The 24,364-nt window shown below is 39.9% G+C and overlaps 1 protein-coding gene across 3 annotated transcripts in view; it reads right to left on the bottom strand.

Annotated features, from left to right (window-relative positions):
* Window positions 1–24,364, bottom strand: part of GRM1 (glutamate receptor, metabotropic 1) — a 192,215-nt gene that overhangs the window by 30,341 nt on the left and 137,510 nt on the right. For all 3 annotated transcript variants that reach the window (XM_009895526.1, XM_009895527.1, XM_009895528.1), the window contains exons 4-6: window positions 13,846–14,092; window positions 7,569–7,737; window positions 5,187–5,313 (exon numbers count right to left, since the gene is read on the bottom strand). In XM_009895526.1, the coding sequence (XP_009893828.1) occupies window positions 5,187–5,313; window positions 7,569–7,737; window positions 13,846–14,092 (543 nt within the window). The remainder of the gene's footprint in view (window positions 1–5,186; window positions 5,314–7,568; window positions 7,738–13,845; window positions 14,093–24,364) is intronic.

The following is a 24,364-nucleotide window of genomic DNA, read 5'->3' as shown; positions in this document are numbered from 1 at the left end:
CAGCAGGAAAAGGATTGTTACAAAGCAGAATATCTGAATGTGTAGCTTTTTGACCTCCTCAGGCTAACTTATTTTAGTCTTTATCAAAATCACTATAATTTGACCCAATACATTTTTGTGAGGGTGATTTTACAAATAATAGAAATTAGTTAGAGAACTATGGGCAGAAAAATAGCAATAAATTCAAAGTTGTAATGGAACTACACTGTAGATACTGCATCTTCTTAGTATATTTCTGCTTTTTTTTTTCTGTAAACATTACCTTATTCCCATTTTGTCAAACCCTCTGTGCATTGTTTTTCCACTAAATAACATCATTTAATACTTATGGAAAAGTCAAACCCAGAAAACATGCATGCCTTTAAAAATGACTGGAAAGGCTCTCCTTTATTGACTGGTACAGATGTGCAAACATAGTAAGATGGTACTTAACTGCTCCCTCCCACACTCAAGTTAAAGGATTCTCTTGGTACCTTCCTCACTGTGCTGAAGATGTAATAACATTACAGAGAAAATAAAATCCTATGTGTTAATAGGATGTTACAGTTGTGAAGCTGAGTTACTGAAAACCTTCTTTCTGGCATTTCCTAATTTCTGTTATTGACTTAATAGCACCAAAATGCTTTTAACATATTTCTGTATCACAAGGAAAGTATCCGTGGCCTTTTCTACTTCTTGTTTCTGTTCTCCTCCAGTTTCCCTTGGACCCAGCTCACTTTTTGTGCCCTTCCCTCACCTCTCAAGTATCTTTCCTCCCAGTCCCTCACCATCCCCATTTCAGTTCCCCTTCCAGTTCAGTTTTTTCCTAGTCAGTCACCTCTCCACCCAGATGTCTCCCTTATGAACACTGCCGGTCCAGCTTTTCACATCCCGGACCAGCTGCTCATCACCTCTGCCTGTCTGGATTGTGGGAGGCAGCTGAGAAGAGCAGGGAAAAGGTGGTGGTGTTAGCAAGCTTGTGAGAGAGGCATTTTTTTCCTCTCAGTTTTGCTGCTAAATCTTAGCAAGGGCTCTGATATTGTGATGAGCAAAAGTCATGCTCAGCCCCTTCCTCCTCAGTATAGAGTATGCCTGCAGAAACCAACCTCTGTGAACTAAAAGCTTCTGAGGCCCACAGTTTTTCTCAATTTATATTCATCTTCCACAGGGTGACACAAAATTACCAACTGATACGTCTACCAAAATGTGAAGTCCTTCCTTCCAAACATAGACATAAGCAGAGGTATGGATCAGGGTTGAAGAGTTTTACTGTAACCTCATTTTGAGAAATAGAAGACGAAAAAATGTTTTTTGTTGAAGTTAAAAAAAAAAATCAGCCTGAGGCAAAGTCCTGACATGGAAAATTTCTGCTTGAACTTCTAATGACTGCCAATGTCACATGAACTGAAAGAATGTCTTATAATCCTGTACTCTCTATCTCTAAGTACCGGGCTCACTTAACTACAGGTAAGGTTGTCTACTTAACTACAGGTACCTGTAACATCAAAAACAATAGAAATGATAGTATGTGCAACTGGAGTTCTTATTTTATAAAGAAAAGAAATTCTATTTTGCCCAAAGTGGTCTTTTCAAGACTCTGGTGGGTGAGGAAACCCATTCTTCCAACCAATATTTTTATGGTGAAATATGAAGGGAAAGCTTTTTACTAGAAGTGGGAACCTCTGGCCATAGGCCACCACAGCCCTGAGTGGAAGATGGCTCCTTCTTTAATTTAATAAAAGACTAAGATTCAGAAGCTCCTGCTTGTTGATTAATACATGCAAAGCACTTCTTAAACAAGAAGTCAGTCTGGTTGCTGGAAGGGTTAGGTTTCAATGTGGGCTTTAAGCCTAGCAACATCAAGCCATACTCACATTATTCCATCTTAAATGATATTTTCAGAGCCTTAGCCCTGATTCAGCATGGTTGTTAAGCCTATTGATTGCTTTAAGCTTATCCCGTGTAAGGTCTTAGAAATCTGTTTCGTTAAATCAGTGTAATTCCTGTGCACCAGCAAGCCCCAAGAGTCACGTATGCTACAAACATTTGCAAAAAGCTGCCTGCACTGCTTATATCAGCAAACAGTTGTTGGTTGTCAGCACCTGTGAAGGTGGGTCATTTCCCAGCTATGAGAAAGTGGGGAAGCTTATTGAGACTGGGGGAGGATAACCAGGGAATGGTGGATTTACAGGTTTTTAAACAAAAAGCAACACAAAAATTCCCCCCAAAAATCCACAGCAACTAACCCAAACCTCAAAAATAAAGAGAATTAGTGGCAAAAGCTTCACAGTGGAAATTTTCTAGCAAAAAGCTGTTTGGTAGCTTTCACGTACTATTTTCCATGCACTTTAACCATGAATCATTTCCTAGACCAGCGGGATAATCGATTTTTTAATTTATTTTTTTTTAAATTATTTTCATACTGCAAGGCCAATAAGACAATCCAGGATGTTTTCTGAGGTCATTGACACATCTCAGGTAACTGATGGCCCCAAACCTTTATGATTCATTTCATAATAACTCTATAAAATGTCCTGTCTTATCTTGTTTTATTGCTTATTTAAGATGATTTATGTAAGCTGGGTTTACTAGCTTGACATTCATTCTTTTTATATTAGATTCTGATACTATAAAAGATATCTCTTCTTCTTGGCACACGGCCTTAAGATACTGGTTTTAGTGACAATTTGTCAGGTCAGGTTTTTATCATCTGTGGTGAGAAAACCTTTTTGCCTGCTGACTCCAATTCACTGAACACATGTTTAAGGGAAGGAATCTAAAAAAAAATTGTACATTTAAAAATAAAATTAAAATGTCAGGAAAGGATTGCTGAGCAACAGAGACTCATTTCAAATGGAGAGAATGAGCACCTTGAAAAGCATGTCTTAGGAAATGGGTTAGTATGTGCTTCATGTTTCTTAAAGAGACTGAGGATTTAAAAGCCTCCATCTGTGATGGAAAATGGGACTAAAACTGCATACATGTTTAGCATTTAAGATTTGAGGCAAAGGGAAAAACAATCTGAAATGTGAGATGTTAACGTCTGTGTCTAGATGCTATGGTGACTGGCAGGGTATGAATACAACACACAAAAGCAGGCTATAAAAACATGTTTGATGGGAGAAATCCTGGCAAGAAAAGAGACTTGCAGATTAAATGGTACCACCAATGGTGACTCCAGCAAAGTTCAAGAGCCAGAGTTTATCCTGCTCAGTGTCCCTTTTCTAAAGGTTAGGATGGCATCATCTTCTCTTCACAACTTCATACTTTGTACTGCAATTCAAGTAAATGAATTGCAGGGGTTAAAAAAAGAAGCTTTTTCCTCAATAAGACAGAATGAAGAAGCTGTGCAGGAGCAGACTGCCATTTTGATGTTCTCTAGGAAATCATTCGATGGCTATGCTGTCATTTGGCTGATGCTACTGTGATTTTAGAACAGCAGCAGTCCAGTCTCCTTGCTGAGAAGAAACACAAATCAGCAGGTCATCTACTGATTTCATTAAAAGTTAATAGATTGCAACATGCCCCTGAGATTTTTTCCAGCACTGATGCTTTCCTCAACTCCTTTCAGCAGTGCCTGTCATTTTGACATGCCCCCTTTTGAGCTATTTTGGGCAGCTGGTAGCGCTGAACCATATTCGCTCAAGTGCACATTGATCTCTCACTATGTTCTTGTTCTGCCTTATTGATTAAAAAGAAGTCCCAGTTTTCTTCCCTGAACAGTAGATACAAACAATTCCGTGAACCTCCAAAACTAACAGAACATGGTTGTCTATGGATATCTGCTTTAAAATTAGCAGACACTGGTATCCTAGGAGGTAGGAGTTGAATATAAGCTTTTCCAATGGTCAGGACACTTATGAAGGGTGCTGTGGATTTTCTAGTGTCTAGTAATATGAAAGTTTTTGCCACAATTGGGGCCCTTACAGAAGCTATTTTTCAAGAACTCCTCTTCCTACAACCCACTTACATGAAACCTGAAGGAACTGAATGATCACCGATATTTGTGTATCCTGACAAATCTGTTTGAAGTAGGTTCAGTTGCACACCAGAGGAGGGAGGGGGCTGGCTGAGAGGTGTGGGATATAGACAGATAAACGCACATCTGGGATATGACCGTAGCTTATTTTCCATAGAAAACCAAGATAGACAATGGGTCAGGTTTCCCAGTTTATTGTGATTAATGTATTTTTAGCTGGAGAATTGACCAGCTTTCCCTCTCAAAATAAATCCTCTGAAAGCTCACTTAGCTTCAGTGACTAGCTTAACAGTATCTCTTGGAACTACTTAATCAAGGTTTGAATATTTCATCCATGTGTTAAATGCTGCAGCAACATCTAGTTGCCAGCCAGTCATATTAAAGGACAAAGATGTAATAAGTTGCAAATTTTATGTTCAGCTAGGTAGTCAGATTGTTTCTCTGACTAGGAATGACGCCCTGCCGAATACTGGCAGCCAAGATTTGCAGGTGCGGCAAGGGGCAGAGGTATGAGTGGTCTTTTACAGTGATACAAAGCAAACCCCAAGGTCAAGGTGGTGCTTCTCAGTGCATTACATCTGTTTTCTTGGAGTAATGGTTACTGCAAAGCCCAGAGCAGGTGTGGAGGTTGACCTTGATAGGTACGAAATAACAGAAAGATGCCATAGCATACAACTCATCCAAAGCATATACACAGGGGAGAACAATTCTAGCTGTTTTCCTTTCTTCTGACAGCCTTTCTTAGGATTTTGCTGACATTTCTTTTGCTGGCGGGTGCAGTGAGATCTTTATACCAAATGAAAGTCTGAAATGGCCTGAAATCCCAGATAAAGTATTACTAATTGCACAGCAGAACAATCAGAAAAAGTATAAAGTCAATCTGACAACGATGCACTGAGCTCTTGTGCTAATCACTGCTAAAATTGCAGCAAATGCTGCTAAGTTCATTAGCAGTCTTAACAGCTTTATCAATGCTTATGCTAACTGAAGGGGAGGAACAGACAGACTATGTAATTTCTTCTTGGTAGAAATTTCATCGTCTCTATTATCACTGCTGTTGAACTGAGCCAAAAGATACAGCACTTTTTACTCACCCTAAACTGCATTGGGCTGTGTGTTTAAGTATGTACCTTTAATATCTCTGCATGCTGTCACCTTATTCTCTGCCACACACCGTTCTCCTTGTGCCCTATAAAATGGGAATGTGTTTGGAGGGACAAGTCCCTACCTGTCAGGTCAGCATTCGGCCACCAGCCAAGCTCACAGGCTTTACACGTGAATTCATCCTGAACAAATTCATTCTCCTTGCAAGCAGTGCAAATCCAGCAGCAACTCACTTCTCCTTTCCTGATCACCTGTAATGCAAAATACATCCTCAGCTGTGTTCCTCTACAAGACAACACAGAAGCCCACCCAGCAAAGAGATACCACCTGCACTGTTTAAAATACGACACAATTCCTGTGTATGGCACATTTCAAACAACTAGAAAACATGAATCCTGATTCTGTATCTACCCCTGCATATTAAAATTTGTGCTTGTGAGTTCAAGGTTAATCTCTGGGGACAATTCTATTTTGTTTTGGAGGGAGCAGTTCTGAATTAAAAGTACAAAATCATTTTCCCCTTGGTACAGAGGCATGGTGAGTGTTATATTTTCAATCAAACTTGAGAAGAGGCTTAATTTGAGAGATGGTTCAGGTCAGGACAAGTAGCTCAGCCCACACTTAATATCTGTTGCATAGTAAAAAGCAGCAAACAAAGTCAAAGGTTAGAACAAAGAGTGATTCATGCATATACTTATATATAGATACATGAGCACATGCACACACACATAAATTGCAATTTACATGGATGTCTCTTTGGGGCTTACTACACTAGTGTAAATAGAAATTCAAAACCGAGCAAATTAAAAAATATACTGCTAAAAGGAGGCAATGGGTCCTAGTAGAAAACAGAACCAATGTGTGGTGACCAAGAGCATGCTTCAGAACAGCTCTTTTGGAGACAAATGTCCCTGAAAGTTGTATCTTTCTCAGCTGTGAAGGCTGCTAAGTGTAATGATCCAATATTGAAAAGACGGTTTCCTCATCTTGACTCCTAGTTTCATTACACTGAGGCTGAAAGGTAGATTAAGAATATCTCCAGCTCATGGGGCTCCAACAAAGACTCTGGCTCCGTGCCAGAAAGGAGGAATGCAGCCTTCTCTCCAGGAGCTTCCTATCCATCTACGTGCAGAGCTGAGTGCAGTAGTGAAATACAAAATGTTTGTTTTATTGAATGCTGGCTTTGTGGGCTTTTTTGGTTGACATTTCCTCCTGCAGTCTATGGAGAGAGTCCAATAGACTTCAATGGGAGCCGAAGCTGGCATTTCGTATGCATGGTGTTTACATATACACACATACACAAACTGCACAATCTCAAAAACAGAGAAAAGATGTTTTGGAGGGTAGTAAATACTGATAATGTTTCCCCTCCAAGATTGTTTGAGTATGTCACTATGCCTTTGCCAAATCATCAATCACTTATTGCTTAGAGTAGCAATATAGAATTACAAAGCTGCAAATGTGCTTATTAAATGAAATTAGAAAGGAAGGTTTGCTCTAAGGTGATTTTCCTGAATGGGCTTCTTGCCATTTTAAACTTACCGTGTCCATACCATTTTGACAGTGGTGGAACATGTCTTTATGTCATGCAGACATGGCAGGTGGCAAATTATTTGTAGCTTGATGCAAGTGCTACTGTTTGGTAAACACAGAGTGATTTCATTTGTGTTTCCATACCTCCTGTTGTGAACATGAGATGCAAACAGGCTTCCCCTCCCACCACCTTTTTTGCAGGTGTTATTGCTGGAACAAAATACTGGTTTCCTGTGGGTCACGTTATTTTCAGGATCATCCCCCAAGTGAATCACAGCCACTGAATGTGGAAGGTAATGTCTAAGTGAAAATCTTGTTCTTACTTGCATAAGGTGAAATTCAAATCCTGGCACACTAGAAGATTCTGCATCACTACAAAGGGCAGTTTTAGAAAATATGGGATTGTCTATACGGGATTGTAAGAGCAAGATATTTATCTAGGAGTCTTTCTATACTTTTGGCTTTCCTGAAGAAAAGGAAGTTCAAGTTGTTCAGCCTGCAAAAGAGAAGACTCCGAGGAAACCTTATAGCAAACTTCCACTGTCTGAAGGGGGCCTACAAGAAAGCTAGAGAGGGACTTTTTACAAGGGCATGTAGTGATAAGATGAGGGGTAATGGCTTCAAACTGGAAGAGGGGAGATTTAGAACAGATATCAGGAAGAAATTTTTCACTCTGAGGGTGGTAAGACACTGGAACAGGTTGCCCAGGGAAGTTGTGGATGCCCCATCCCTGGAAGCGTTCAACGCCAGGGCGGATGGGGCTTTGAGCAACCAGGTCTAGTGGGAGGTGTCCCTGCCCATGGCAGGGGGGTGGAACTAGATGATCTTGAAGGGCCCTTCCAACCTAAACCATTCTATGATTCTGTGATCTATGATGTTCTATCCCTTGGCTTGAAAGAAGCTTTCCTGGGTTTAGGGAAAAAACATTGACCGGTTATTCACATTTCTATAGCAGAAAGTGTCTGAGGCACACCTTAATCTGGCCCTTCAAGCAAGGCTCACTGCACACTGATCGGACCATTCCACTCTTATTCATCTGAATCCTGTAGTCATCAATGTTGAGCACACCCTCGTGCCAGGTCCCAATGAGGACGTAGTCATAGTGGTTGGGCTCTATGTACTGCAGGTTCATGATGTCATACCTGCAAGGGAAAAAAGAGAAAGCCACTCACTGTCGGGCAGCACAAAGGATAATCATTTACTGTGCCCTTCTCTTTCTGCCTTCATAAATATACATGTCATCCCTCAACACCAGGGACTAGATTTTCATGAAAACACCAAATACTGTAGGATTTGCAGCAGAATCATGGAAAATGACAGCTCTGATCACCACACAATTACTGATTGCCTGCCCTGCTTATATAAAACTGTGGATAAAAAGTTCTGTGTCCAGGAAGAACTGCACATCAAAGATGTCAAGCTCTGCTAAAGATGTGCATGTAGGCACTGTCTGGATGGTGTGGTTTTCAGCCATTTTTCAAGATATCTTTAACATTTGCTTGATGCCTACATACAAGTTGATAGCAGTATAGCCTCTGCCGGGAGCTCTAAAGTAATCAGTAGAAAGGACCAAACTAACTAAACTGGTATGCCATAAGTTAACTGTAAGCACTAGTTCAACTATTTATATTACCCAGCCCAGTGGGACTGTCAGGAAAAGTTAGCAGCTCAGGCACAAAATTTACTTCCTTGCCCTAGGCAAGTAGGAAAGAACTTCCCCAGGCTAACGTAAAGGAAGCATAAAACACTGCTACAATAAACATTCAGCTTCCCTGCCTCCGTCATTGCCTTCCATGTGTTGGACCTGATGTGTGCACATCCCTTACGGCTAGTTATTCTGTTCCTTCTTTAAACAACAGAATGTGGCTTGTGCAAAGCAGTGATTAATTGTGCTGATTTCTTAACAGGAAAAAAGCAAAAATGGGAGAATAAATATTGGAGAGTGCACAGTGAGGAAGAACCACAACAGAGGCTGGACCTAAAGCCTGGCCTCTTAAGATGAGAAAGGGGGGTGTGTGTGTGTGTCTGTTTAAAAAAGGACAAGAGAAAGAGGACTGAGAACTAGAAATCAGCACTGGAGCTGAAAATCACAAAGCATCTACTGTTTTCCAAGCCTGGGAGTTACTACCTTGTTTTGCTCTACTGGATTGTCTCTGTCTCTGGGGAAAAAAATCTTTTTTTTTTTTTAAATGACTGTTGCTAATCTGTGTGTGCTTTAGGAATGAAAGGTAAGCAAAGTATGACCCATAAATAAAACTGGGATGCTTGGTTATGAACAAAGAGAGAGACATATCCATTTCTTTCTTTTCCCCTCTGAAGTTCAAACATGCAAAATTTCAGCTCTCTCTGCACTTCGCAGAGGAAAGAGGTGCTAGAATTACTCTCTAGATGTCTGTTTTTCTTAATTGACTCTTTGGGATCTCTCTAGTTAGAGATGATTTAAAGAAGTGCATATTTACAGCTGTATTTAGACCTCAGTCTTGCAAATATGGTAATGTCAATTCCACCGCAGAGCTCCACTGAATTAAATGGGAAAAGGGACTCTTGCCACTGAGTTCAACAGAGCTCCAAGCAGAAGGCGGCTCCATTGGCAATAGGCTACTAATTGATGGGTTGCTTAGAAAAGGGGTGAATTGCAAATTCCCTAGGGAACAATTCCTTCTCATATCCCAGTTCTTGCAAAGCAAGAACATAAAAAAAGGGAGTGCTGTTTTCAGGATTGAGAAGAATCAAGATAGCAAGAACCAGTAAAAGCCAGGCACTTTATAATGTAGACACAACCGGAGTAAAATTGAGCAAGAATGTACATGTCTCTTCCTAGCAAGAAGAACCTACTTGGATTTTAGTGTGACCTTGTATTAAACTGATACAAAATCAGTTACTCTGCACTAGAAAAAGGAATCAGGAAGGGGAATAAAAGACTACTAAAATCTCACATTCCCTTAATGGAATTTTTGAACCTGCACAGATTGTTTTTGTTCTTGCAAAGATATATTACAAGGTACAGAGTGGCATTAATGCAATATCAATCAAGAGTTGGCAATTTCAGGGATATGATTTTAGGTTGAAAGCCATTCTTATGTTTTCTTATAATACTGTTCCCTTTTCTATCAGTTATCTGTCAAAGAATAAAGTATGCAGACTAAAAGCTCTTACACAGTCTTGCGCATGACAAGTTGTAGTACAATGTTTGCAGCTTTGATATGCAGCTTGAATTTTAAGTGGAGAAATGTGGTCTAACAAACGCACTTGGTATATGGAGATGTGCAGAAGTTCTTTGTCCTTTTCTTCTTTTCCTTAATGAAAAATTTCTGCTTTAACTAAGGACGAGTTCGGTGCTGGAATACCTTCCCCCATCCCCTCACTCACACATGTAAAGCTTTAAATTTTGGGGCTGTGTTCAAGCTAAAAATGTTTATTCCAAAAGAATAAAGAGAATAAAGAGTAAAGACAAGAGTTGTGAAGCTCTAAGAGAGCGAGGACCATGATGGCAGCTGGATTTCGCACACATATGGCAGCATTTACAGAAGCCACAAAAATATTCTGCACATAAGACAGTGAATCTTTCTTTTAATATAAAGGCAAGCTCTTTCATATTGGGAAATGATGTGACCAAATAGGCCAATTTACTTGTGAGGTGAGCCAGTCCGTGAGGCAGCTGTTTGCAGGCACACTCTTACTCTGGTTAGTCCGAATGGTTAAAGTTACCTTTCTCCATAATACCAGAGTGGCAGTAAAGTTTGCTGTCCTGGGAGGCAGAGTGGAAAACAGCAATGGTGAACAACGCTGGGATGTAACTGGCCAAAACAACCACCCATGCAGCCAAACTCCAAAACAATCATGTATGTTTTGAGACGCATTCCTTTACATGCTATATGTTTGGAGTATTTGAATTATGCATTTGATAATATACTCAAAGCATTGGAGTTGACAGAGTTGCCATACCTGAAGCCAGAACAGCTACTGGAAATTTTGAACTACATAGAATTATATGGGTCTACATCCAAGTCTAGTTAGGGTAAAACAAACAACAACATTTCTGTTAGCTTGTGAACCTCAGCATTTCTCCACACATCAGAGGTTCAGTGTAGGGGCTGAAAGTTCTCCTGACAGTTGTTACATAGCACTTTATGGTCAAAGGCCTATGCAAATTGTCCAAGAGAGGTAACTTTTTTCATACCTGCCATAAGCTAAAAGTGGGCAGTTACCCTAGAACAGACAAAAGCTCAGAATGGCTCTGTCCTCTGCCCCTTGCATAGTCCAGAGAAGGATGTGAAGTTGACTACTTCATCCCTCACAACTTCTCCAGCCATTTCTGGGAATTTCAGTGATATGATCACTACTGAGAAAGGAAACAGGAGGTACTCAACAAAGGTAAAAAGTTCAGCAATTTTGCCAGCATGTTCTTAATGACAGTATAGCGAGCACATAAAGCTGTTGATTTTCCAGAGCTACATCCACATCATTTTTCCTAGAGGCAGTGCAGTCAGTTAAGTGACTACATTTGTGCCCTTCTGGCAGAGCTCTACTTCACATTTCTGCATAAAAGCTCTTCAAACAAAAGATTCTGCACAGAAGAAATAAACCTTTGAAAAAGTGTTTCATTTTCTAATCTCATTTTGATAAGACCTTGAAACCATGAATTGAGCCTCAGATAGAAAAAGACTTATATCTAAACAAATAGTTAAGGTTTGACAAAGCTGTAGGGGTTCAAAACAGGAAACTATATGTCAGGCAAACATAACTACAGGCATCTCTACCTGCTCTACCCATGATGATTGTAAGTACAAGCTTGTGAGAGTCAATTGCTTGAAGAACCTCACAGATTTTGAAAATGAAGTATGAGGAAGGTTGCTGCGTTCTAACAAAGAATATTGATATATTCCGTCTTGCAGAGTTGGTTTGTTCACATGATATGGTAACATACTATCAAAAAGAATTTTACATATTTGTGTAATATCCTTGCACTGGCATAGAAAAGCTAAAAAAACTAGGAAATTTCAGATCTGGCTTTCTGTATTTAGATCTGGCTCACCTGTATTTAGGTGTTGTACGTGGTGTTTATCTTTTCATTTTGCTGAGGTACAAAAGCTCTTTTGAGTACTGATACAGTGGTATAGTATGTTCAGTCATTCACAGAAAGCTTTTCCATGTGGAGCTGTGGAAACACTAGGGCTCATCTGGAGCTAAATGCAATTCTGCATGGGCATAAACTACTGCTGATCTGACTGTATAGATCACATTTCATATACACATCACCATTCTCTGATATGATATTACCCATGCCGTCAATGCCACAGACCTATACAAGCATTATAGCATGAATAAAAAAAGGGTTAATTGAACTTTCTTGCCCAGACTCACTAACTCCAGCTGTGAAAATATAAATGAGGAACAACAAAAAAAACCTACCTAAAATAACCCAAAATTCTAAGTAGGCCGGGGAATCAGGAGAAATGAACCTTGCTATAGACTGAAATGATGGATGGAATAAATTCTATCATCCTGACCTACTCAGAGAAATATCCTGATATAAACCCTCTTATGTTTTGAATTTAGGAACTGTTCATTCTAATTCTATGCTTTGTACTAATGAGAGTTGCAGAAATACTCTTAGGTGACAAGACAATTAATAAGATTTGGGCTAAAATTGGAAAATTACACCTAAACACCAAACCAAATAACTAACAGATAGACAATGCAGCATATGCAAAGCTGGAATAATGCTGTTATGGAGATAAACAGTGTTTGATAAACTTAAAGCTACACTAAGCAGTAATTTCTCTGTATTATCTAAATTGTATGTACTAAGATTTGATTTATGCATTTGTGTCAGTAAGTATGTGTTTGACTGTAAGAGAATTGCTTGCCTCTACTTTCAAAGTCTGACCTGGCTCATCTATATCTTTGACTAAAAAAAATCTAAAGTATACAGAGCTTAACGGGAAGACAAACCGACCAGCTTTTTCTTACTATTTAAATGTAATGAGCTGTTTAACTGTATATACTGCTTAAATATAACAAGCAATGCAAATAGTAAATGGTAAAAAAGATGGTCAGTTTTTCTAATAAAGGCTAGTAATAGAAATAAGGGTTGCTTTAAGGCCACTGTGTCTTACAAATACTCTTTGAAAGCATATGCCAGGCTGAAAACTCTTGTTTATTCCAGAGCACTCTCTTTGTGCAGTATTGGCACTCTGATGCATTTATGCAAGAAGCCCAAAGATGGAGTGAGAGAGTCTTTTATAACACTTTAATAACTCAGTAGGAAAACTGACTTCAAGGAGGTAACCCTTGAGTAAGTTTCAGTTAATAACGGATTGTGTACTTCAGCAGCTGAATTAGACTTATTTATAAAAAAAAAAAAACAAAACAAACAAACCAACTCAAAAATAAACCCATCTGGGAGGTGTCTCACTTAAAATAGTTGGACAGAGCCCACAGGACGAAAGGAAGAGGAAAGGATTTCTGTCAGCTGGCTCCCCTAAGAGAAAAAAAAAGTGACATCCAAGTCCACGAAGTTGCTGTCTCACCCATTGCTCGGGTACATACTCTGTCTGCTCAGGAGGGGTAGACAGAAGCAGCTACCACAGCTGGAATTTACCAGACCCCAAATGAGTGAAACACAGTTCCTTCTGGCAAAAAAAACCCCAAAACTTATTTGTCCTGGTCTACTTGGATCTATCTTTAAACTCTGGGACAGCCAAGCTTACTTGGAGTGAAAGAAGTTAAGGAGAACACACAGGAATTCACCAAGCAGAACTAAATAGTCTCTGGCAAGGATACAGTGCTGCGTCCTGGGGGCACTTGGGGCAGCAGAGATCAAGCTGGAAAAGGATGCGTTCTACAGCCCTACGTTCAAAACCTTAGCAAGCAGATGCTTCATTAATTTCCAAGCACTTGTATTAGGATTTATACACACTAAAATCCTGGTGCTGAGCTCCAGTTGTAGCTCAGACACCAAAAGTCTGTGAGATACAAGGTTTGTCTGCTCCCTAAATACTAGAAATGTTATAGGCTGTACTGTAGTTCCTGTCTCAATTTGAGCTATAGCTATCAATATATCATGTGTTACCAGTGTGTTATTCCTGGCTATTGGTAAGACTAATCCAGATAACTCCATTTGTGTCTCACACTATGCGTGCTTTATGCTTCAGTAAAGCAGCCAAAGAAATCTCCATCACCAAACCCAGCAACATTCCCCCTTCCCAACACCTGGTTTAATTAGCTGAGATCAAACATCTCTTTACCTTCCAGGGGCATCTCCCTTTTCATCAAACCAAACTTCTTCTCCAGAAATACCGATGAATGAGGATTTGAGGAGGAACTCCAAGAGCTTGCTGCCATCAATTGGCTTCATAGCATCACACAGCCCAACATGTCCAGGGCAAAGGGAATGATGCATGTTTTGGAGCCCATGAGCCATAGCATATATAGCGTTGATGACAAATCCCATTTTACTGTCCTGCACATAGTTTTCTTCTAGGCTTTCATTGCCTAAAATAGTAAGAAAAAAGTGTTGTTATAAGCAAAGATGACATAACATGAACATATGAAAAAGCAGTGAGAGATAAAAAAGGCATTTTCTTGTTTCTCTTATAAAGCTTTAGAAGCATAAATGAGGTCCCAGCCAGGAATTTTAATTAAATAATAATAATAAAAAAAACCTAAACTTTTTTTTTTTTTTTTCAGAAATCTTTAATTTATTGAAAGTGAAATGCCTCATGACAAAGCACTACTTTAATCAAATTGTCAGCTTTAATTTGTTCTTTTTGGAATTTTTGCTTGTCATTCCCCAATGTTATTTATGCTAAGAAGGGTTAAACAGCCCAACATCAGAGCAATGCATTTCAGCTAGAATTTTTTAAAGCAATTTGCTTGTAAATTTGACTTTTTGTCACGCTTGAAGATTATTTTTCTTTGAAATCTCATGTTTTTGAGGGCCAAGATAGCAATGTCCCTTTCAGTGTCAATAAGCAAAAAAACCTAAATCAGGAGCACTTCTCAAGTTATCAGAACTAAACATTTTAGCTAAAAGTAGTAGTAGGTATGCCAATTTGGGATGGCTACAGAAAGTCAAATGAAGTTCGTAACACTAAAGGACTTTTTATGTAACTGCAGCTTAGAAGATCCTGTATGAGCAGACATTGAAGTCTCTGTCCATTGAGCAGAAACAATGTGGTACTGAAGGTTTTCCCCACATGTAGGTTTTAGTTCTGATCTGCTGATGTGCAGGCACTGCCAGAGGGTACCATTTGTGGCTGTATTTCACATCAGACCCTGCTGGGTTCTGGGCCATTCCCCTCGCTTCCCATCACGAGCTGCTGAACGCTGTCAGTGCCGACCCTGAGTCCCGGTGGACCTGTGTTGCAGCAGTCCTGAGGGAGTTGGAAGTAAGAAAACTCCCTGTTTTGTTTCCTCCCCCCTGAGTCATTTTATCACAGTATGCTCCAAACTGCAAGATGCTTTTATCTGTAGACCTCCCACGTTACTCAGTGTTTAACAGGCATTTGCAATCCAGTCTCTGTTACTTTGTCTAAGTAACACCTTGTCTATACTAGGGAAGTAGGATGTGTGAGAGACTAGGTGTTAACTGACACTTCTCAAATCCAGGTTCGAGAATTTTGTCATTTTAGTATGAAGAAAAGAGGAAAATCTAAAAGTTCACCAAAACTTTCAAGTTAAAAAATAGTTCCTTCCCCTAATGGAGGTATGATATGGCTTTCAAATCAAATCATGAAGACCATCCTTACATTTATCCTTGGAAAAGTTTCTGATTGGGTAGGTTTTCTCAGCTCGTTTGCCCTACAACTCAGAAATGTCAACTGGGGATTCATTAGGATAGCAGAGATCCCAAAGGCAGGCATTTCTGGGTTTCTTTCTCTGGGTCTTCCTCGCACAGGACATTAGTTGCAACTGGGCAAGAAAGTCGCGCTTCAGTAACTGTTTTCTGGATGAGCTGAACATAGCAAACAGTTGTGATGGTGAATTTAAAAAGCCTTGTGAAAATTGCATGGTCTGACTGAATGAGTTCATGTGCTCCTCTCACTGCCAGCACCACCAAGCAAGGAGCAGCTGGAGAAATATTTCCCAGAGGCAACGTATCTGCCACTTTCTCTGCAGGAGAAGGTTCATAGCTTTGCATGAAACCAATGCCATTCAGATCCATGTAACACAGAAACACAGAAACATGAAACACAGAAAGAATAGAAATCTTATATGGAAGCTGACAGAATATTTAGCCAGGGAAGCAAAGAGTATGCTGCTACATGTACTCTGACTTATGTACTGCATATAGTATGTACAGCATGGTCTAGACATCTCTTGCCTGAATATGTTAATGTGCGGTCTCTAGGTGTGTGTCATCTGCTGATTAGTCCCTTAGGATTAGCACACTGTGAATTTATAGCTGATTCTGCTTTCTTGTAGAGAAAATGAATGTGTTCTCCATCCCTATGTGAAAGAGAGGTGGAAAGCCCCCAAGCTCGGCACAACAGTCCTCTCTTGTGAAGCTTCTAGGCAGCAAGTTACGGAAGAGATCTGACTGATAGGGCACAGCACTCACTATCAACTGTTTTCTACCTCAGAGTTTATCTCAGATACCTCTTTAATTTCTCAATTAGTTAAAAAAAAAGGAAACATAAACATCACTGACACTTGCAGGAGATAACGATAACATCCATATGCATTTCCTGAGGCAAGCATTCATGTGGCTGCCAGAGGTAGAAAGCTATTTCCCTCAACTATGTATTAACTCAGCAAAGCATTTGGTTTCTAATGTTTCAATATAATATGCATACCTCCAAAGAGAATAAATATTTGATGGTGGGAGAATTTGCTTTTGACTAATTAGGAGTGAACACCTAGCTTATATTGAGGCTCCAAGCATATAGTCCCATACTGCAGAGGTGACAGCCTTAACGTCACCTATAGAAATAATTATACTGTAGTGGAAAGCAACATGTGAAGCATCATATTGTAATGAATTGTCTACAGATCAGTAATATAAACATCCCTATCTGTAAATAAGATATTTTCCAGTAAATCCAGTGTGAGAATTCATGCTGTAACTAAACTTAACTTCCTGCAGCCAAAATCCATTTAATTTGATTTTGTCATTATAGGTTATTGATACACTTATGCATTCGAGCTTGTAAAAATTCACTTATGACAATCAGTAAGAAATGTGTGGGGTTTTTTAAAACAAACGAAATCATGCAATTATGTTCAGCCAGAGACAAAACAGAGGCAATCAATGATCAATCAAATTTTCATAGGACAGCTTTTTAATAAATGTAAGGACTGTATTATGTTTGTTATGGGGCTTCTCTGTAAAGTTGTATTTTTCCTCAGTAGGTGTTTGAAATGCAACAAAGGACAAAACAGAACTCTGGACTGTGAAACTTCTATTTTTCCTTCCTCTGTCATCCATTGGAAAAAATACCATTGTTCTACAAAGCCTAATTTGAACACTGAGGTTTATTAACATTAGAAATAGAAAAGTATTTTGTTAACTTTCTTTTTTTATTATTTTTTTGGAACCTTAGCTTTCACTAAGCAAAGAAAAATTGTAAGCCATGTGTTTAATTGAAGTCACTCAAATTAGGCCATTACTTTTTTGAATGACCTTGAAGAATTCAGGTGTCCTACATTTCATACTTACTTATTTTTGTATTGGATGCAATGCAAATCTTCCTTTAATAATTTCATTTTAACAGGTCCTTGATAGTTTGGCTATTTTTTTCTTATTACAGTTTTGGTTTTAGTCTTTGTTTCTGTCAGTCAATATTAAAGCTGAAAAAGGAGGAGGGTATATACACACATATACTACTAAAACAAAAACAAACAAACAAAAACCAAACAACAACAACAAAAAACCCCAAACACCACACTCTGGCTGCACACAGCTCAAAAATTCTCCCAACACTGCTAAAAGTAATACCTAAGTAGAGGGCGAAAGAAGAAAGGACAGACCAAAATTTCATGAAACTCACTGTGAGTCTCTCCTTTTACCATAATGTGCCTCAAATCTAACTAATATTAGCTTCATCTACATACTTAGAAGAACCTTAATGTAAAGCAATCATGAATTTAGTCTAGTGCCTTTGCTGTGAAGTCAGTGAGGTGCTAACAGTGTCCTCTAGAGCAGAGTGGGTATGCATGCAGATCCCTCCTGACAAACTGAAATTAAGAAAAACTGCACTATCAGAATTGTGGCTAGAAGTAAGTTAACTTTCATGTATAAAGTAAATATAGGAAAAGTGTATGTTAATATTCTGTTTCACCTGCTGGTGAAACTAAAGGGCAAGAAAGAGATGCACAGGAACTGGAAGCAGGGACAGGTATCCTGGGAAGAGTGTAGGGATGCTGCCCAGTTGTGTAGGGATGGGGTCAGTAAGGCCAAGGAGCAGCTGGAGTTGAACTTGGCAAGGGATGCAATGAATAATAAGGGTTTCTACAGGCACGTCAGCCAGAAAAGGAAGGTCAAAGAAAGCATGCCCCCAGTGATGAGCAAGACTTGCAAACTGGTAACAATGGACAAGGAGAAGGCTGATGTACTCAACAACTTCTTTGCCTTGGTCTTCACTGGCAACCTCTCTACCCACACCTCTCAAGTGGACAGACTGCAAGGCGGGGACTGGATCAGAAAAGTCCTTCCCACTGTAAGAGAAGATCAGGTTCATGACCACCTGAGGAACCTGAACCTACAGAAATCTATGGGACCTGACGAGATGCATCCCAGAGTCCCAAGGGAATTGGTGGATGTAGTTGTCAAGCCACTCTCCATGATATTTGAAAAGTCCTGGCAGTCAGATGAAGTCCCCGGTGACTGGAAAAAGGGAAACTTTGCACCCATTTTTTAAAAGGGTGGAAAGGAGGACCTTGGAAACTACCAAACTGTAAGCCTCACCTCTGTGTCTGGGAAGATCATGGAACAGATCTTCCTAGAAGCTGTGCTAAGGCACATGGAGGAGAGGGAAGTGATTTGAGACAGCCGGCATGGCTTCACCAACCAACCTTGTGGGCTTCTATGATGGAGTGACTACATCAGCAGACAAGGGAAGAGCTAGATGTTGTCTATCTGGCCTTCTGTAAGGTCTTTGACATGGTCCCCCACAACATCCTTCTCTCTAGATTGGAGAGAGACAGATTTGATGGGTGGACTGTTTGGTGGATGATGAATTGGTTGTGTGGTTGCATCCAGAGGGTAATGGTCAATGGTTCAATGTCCAGATGGAGATCGGTGACAAGTGGTGTCCCTCGGGAGTCCGTACTGGGACCAGTACTGTTCAATATCTTTATGAATTACATAGACAATGCGATCAAGTGCACCCTCAGGGATTATGAGGATGACAGCAAGCTGAGTGGTGTGGTTGACACACCTGAGGAACGGAATGCCATCCAGAGGGACCTGGACAAGCTGGAGAAGTGAGCCTGTGTGAACCTCATGAGGTTCAACAAGGACAAGCGCAAGGCCCTGCACCTGGGTTGGGGCAATGGTCCATACAGGCTGGGGGATGAAGGGTTTGAGAGCAACCCTCAGCCACTTCAGGGTACTGGTGGATGGAAAGATGGACATGAGCTGGCAATGTGTGCTCACAGCCCAGAAGGCCAACTGCATCCTGGGCTGCATCAAAAGAAAGGTGGCCAGCAGGTCAAGGGAGGTTATTCTGCCCCTGTACTCTGCTCTGGTGAGACCCCACCTGGAGTGCTGTGTCCAGCTCTGGAGCCCTCAGCACAGGAAAGACATATACCTGTTGGAGGAGGTCCAGAGGAGACCCACAAAAATGATCAGAGGGATGGAACGCTTCTATGAGAACAGACTGAGAGAGTTGGGGTTGTTCATCCTGGAGAAGAGAAGGCTGCAGGGAGACCTTATTGTGGCCTTTCAGTGCTGAAGGGCACTTTCTTGAATAAGAAAGATGTGGATAAACTTTTTAGCAGGTCCTGTTGCGATAGGACAAGGTGTAATGGTTTGAAACTAAAAGGGGGTGGACAGTCTAGATATAAGGAAGAAATTTTCTTACAATGAGAGTGTTGAAACACTGGCACAGGTTACCCAGAGAGGTGGTTGATGCCCCATCCCTGGACACATTCAAGGTTAGGTTGGATGGGGCTCTGAGCAACCCGATCTAGTTGAAGATGTCCCTGATCATTGCTAGTCGGTTTGACTAAATGACCTTTAAAGGCCCCTTCCAACCCAAACTATTCTATGATTCTGTGATACTCAATGAGAAATTAAGCACAAAGGATTACTCATTTGCAGACCTCAGAAAGGCAAGGGCAGGAAGGAATTTAGGATGGAAAGAAACGTAAAAACATTTTGGTTGGGAAATCTGATCAATACCTAGCCAGTTGGTAAATTTTGAACAAACACATACATTTTACAAAGAACACAGTCTGTTCACAGATGACTCTTGATTAGAATAAAAAGGCAAAATCTGTTGAATAAAATTGTTATAAACGATAATGTTTCATTTAGAATAGGCAGATAGTTTTATGGTTTGTTAATGTCTTCTGCTGAATATTGAAGTCACATAAAAAGAGATTTTGTTGTCTTGGTCCAGTTAGCAACTATTACCAGAGCTATCACGTTTTCTGGTGGTCCTGACAGAGGTCTGAAAGTCTTAGAAATTACATATACTGCCTTCTTTATTTGTAGCAGTCCTTCCTGGGATTGATATGCTTCCTGGATAGGCCGTATGAAACTTTAGCTTTGTTGTGAGTTATAACATTGTGATGGCTACATTCAATACGAATGCTCATTTAAGCAAAAAAAAAAATATTCTGGAAGCACAACTGGGACTAAATTTCACTGGTAAGATGAAATAAATCTCCCATACTTGGGCTGCATGTGTAAAAACTTGGGCACAAAGCCACACAAAAGAGTAAAGGGGGCTCCCCCATGAAATGCCAGGTGGCAGAACAGGAGTTATACCATGAACTGGTAGAGCAGTACCCAGGCTCACAGCAAATGTCTATATGCATTGGAGTCATGGTGGCAGATTTCTTATGCTCTCCTTCTGTCCCGACATACATTGCCTTAACCACAGGGTGGTCAAACAGTGGAACAGGCGTCCTAGAGAGGTGGTTCCTGCCCCAAGCCCGTCAGTGTTTAAGAGGCATTTGGGCAATGCCCTCCATAACATGCTTTAACTTTTGGTCAACCCTGAAATGGTCAGGCAGTTGGACTAGATGGTCATTTTAAGTCCCTTCCAACTGAACTGAATTAAGGAAAAAGCAAACCAAAATAATCCCCAGCGACTCCGAGCAAATGTGCCCATCTGGCTCTGTGCAAGTCTCTGTAAAGTGTGCTAGTGACATTGCATGTCCTTGGAAAACAATGGAAGTCACATATCTTGCAGTGTCTCATGTTAGTGAAGATCTGACAAAGTTTGACTCCAACAAATTTGTGTCATAGGATCCTGCAAGGAGCAGGGGAGAAGGCCAACATGCTGAACCTTTTTTTCAAATCTGAGTTCCTACAGGTTATTTTGCTAAAGATTATTCTGGCAACTAAATGACGCATGAAAAATGATGAACAGACTTAGTTTACTGTGATTTCAGTGGAATTTTAGGATATTTGGCTTCTTAGAAAATTTAGAGCTCTTTTATTTGGATGCTTAGCTATCTAATTATGGTTTTGTCTTTGGACACATAGGAAAGAAAATGCAATCAATTCTTCATTTCTGTTTTGTCACCAATTCCTTGAAACAATTTTCTTTCATTTTATTTAGTAATAGCTAATCCTCTGAATAACCATGCCAAACTAAGATTCTGTGAAATAATTTTTGCAAAAGGTTTTCATTTGTTTAAATTGATTTGTGGCTATTGGTTCAGATATTTTACGAATATTGCCATTTCACTCCCTTTTACATTCTATTTTTAACACCTCTTTTATTACCTACCAACAAAGATAACAACAAAATTATTAACAAATTTCACTTTAAGGCACTGCAAAATGAATAGCACAGATTATAATGTCTCTAAATGTAATTAGTATAACAATGGCGTATTCAAAACCTGTGTACTAACTGGCTTTTTCTCTTCATTTCACCTTCATATTATCAAATGCATTCTCTTCATTAATGTTGTATGGCTGAATGAAATCCTCACCTCTTGATGGTATGAAGAAGAGTTTTATTCACACCACTGCGCTCATTATGTTCAAATGTAAGTCACAGGCAACCAGTCAGATTAGTAAAAGCCAGTTATTCTATCCAAAAAAAATACAAACACCCGTCTCTTTCAGCCCACCATCAAATATACAGCTACAAGAATTTCTGGCCTGTTTTCCAGGCAATTCCAGCTGTAACTGACTGCCTATGAGGGAAAGGCCAGGAAATGTTACCTGGTGACCAGAAAGCAATTGTGGATCACGGCTGCAGGCTTCACTTGTCGTGGGCTGTCTCGATGACCTTGCTGTCTTTATGTGCAAGCTAATGCGACGGCAAACAATTTATGGAAAAATGAATTTTTATATGTGTGTTTTACCAAGCCAAAAAAGGTCAGAAAAAAGAGGTTTTGTTTTAATCTCAATTAAAAAATGATTTGCAATTTTCATGAGACAGAATGATAGGCTGAAAAGTCTGTCACAGACCATAATAAATGCTTCATTCAACCTACAACAAATAACCCCATCATGGAAAATTATTGTTTCTTGTATGGCTTCTGCTCCCAGGAAACCAGTTATTATACTGTTTTCAAACAAAAGTGGACCATATGTGTAATGGTTACCCCTCCACTTGCTACTTTGATGTCTACATCTTTGCAGCAGGGCGGCAAGTTCAAAAGGCAGCTAAAAAAAAATTAAGAGATGAGAGATAGGACATATAGGGAGGATGGTAGCAGAGCTATCAAAAAGACACAAGATAAAACGGGTAACTCAATTCCCATTGTTTGTGAACTGCTTGCTTGACCAGATGAAGCTCCACTACTTATCAGGTAAAGGTGAGGAAGAATGTATTATTTAAGAAAAGGGATCTTTCCTTAACTGCCTCCTGAGCATCACATCATCAGTCTATAGAAAATAATGCACCACTCTATAGAATTGCAATTTGCTCTGCCCTTTGGCAAGAAGAGAGGAAGCAGAGCTTTCACTGAGGCAGCTAAAAGGAAGGAATATCTTACAATATGCAGGTTCTACACCAGATTTGACACACTGATAAACATTTGACATCTTACAGTACTCATGAAGCAATAAATGGAGTTCACAGGGTTGCAGACTTCATTTTCAGGATGTCATTAAATCAGAAAGGTTTCGCTTCCATTCTTCAAATGTTTTTTATTTCCCCAAGCAAAGAGATTCAATTCACGCAATTATATTTGATGTATTTTTCTCTGAAAAGCTAGGATACAATTACAGTTACCAGTTGAGATACCCTGCTATTTTCTTTCTGAGCACAGGGAAATCTATAGGTGTCCCAGATACTACTGCTTTGTTAGTTTTGGTGAATGTTGCTTTTTAATTGGGATTAGTGTACTTCTATTCTTGTCTAAAACTACAGAGAAAAGTGAAAGCAATTCAAAAGCTGGGCATTCAGCAGAAGCTCCTCAAAAAATTGTATTAGAATTCCCTATGTAACTGTCGTGGTTTCAGCTGGGATGGAGTTAACTTTCTTGTTAGCAGCTGGTGTAGTTCTATGCTTTGGATTTGGGATGAGAAATGTTGTTGATGCTGCACTGATAATTTTGGTTGTTGCTAAGCACTCAAGACCTTTTCTGCTCCTCACACCGCCTCGCCAGCAAGTAGACTGGGGGTGCACAAAAAAAGTTGGGAGGAGACACAGCCGGGACAGCTGACCCCAACTGACCAAAGGGCTATTCCATACCATGTGATGTCATGCTTGGTATATAAAGATGGAGAAAGAAGAAGGAAGGGGGGGATGTTTGGAGTGATGGCGTTTGTCTTCCCAAGTAACTGTTACCAATGATGGAGCCCTGCTCTCCTGGAGATGGCTGAACACCTGCCTGCCCGTGGGAAGTGGTGAATGAATTCCTTGTTTTGCTTTGCTTCGGCATGTGGCTTTTGCTTTACCTATTAAACTGCCTTTGTCTCAACCAATAATTTTTCTTACATTTACTCTTCCAATTCTCTTCCCCATCCCAAGCCGGGGAAGTGAGCAAGTGGCTGCATGGCCCTAGTTGCCTGCTGGGACTAAACCACAACGCTAAGGCATTAATAGGATGCTGATTGCAGCAATATTTGTATGCAATGGGTTATTTATTTTCACTGGGAAAGTTGGTCAAATAACTAATGAACCTTCTTCTCCTGGAATAAAGTTGATATTGAATGTAAAAGGGTTTGGGCATTTTCAACTTATTTTTACCAACATATCTTTCACAGATGTCAATTCAATGGCTAAAGGAAACGAAAACATGAATTCAGCCATAAAGACACAGGTTCTCCTTCATTTCAGATCTAAACTTTAGAAGATTAGTCCCCTTTTTAGATATACTATACACCACCAGTGTCTCCAGTTTCCTCGTCTGTTTTTGTGAGGATGACGCATTACTCTTCAGTGTTCGAAAAGAAGTATCTTCCTTTGGTCTCTCCCTGTGTGTCAGAAGCAGTGGGGAAAGATTTCAATTAAATTTACTTTCTTGGTTCTCCGTATCATGTTATGTAAGCACATTAGGGCTTTAAGAGCTTAGTGTCAAAGACACCGGAATGAGGCTGGCATACACAAATACAACAGTGCCACAGAGAAGCTGAAATATTATGAAGAGAAATGACTGTACAAGCTGCTGACTCACTCATTAATCAGA

This window comes from Charadrius vociferus, unplaced genomic scaffold (genome assembly GCF_000708025.1).
Source record: "Charadrius vociferus isolate BGI_N301 unplaced genomic scaffold, ASM70802v2 scaffold142, whole genome shotgun sequence".
Taxonomy (NCBI): Eukaryota; Metazoa; Chordata; class Aves; order Charadriiformes; family Charadriidae; genus Charadrius; species Charadrius vociferus.
Note: the sequence above shows the minus strand (reverse complement) of the source record. Positions and strands in the feature narration are given on the sequence as shown.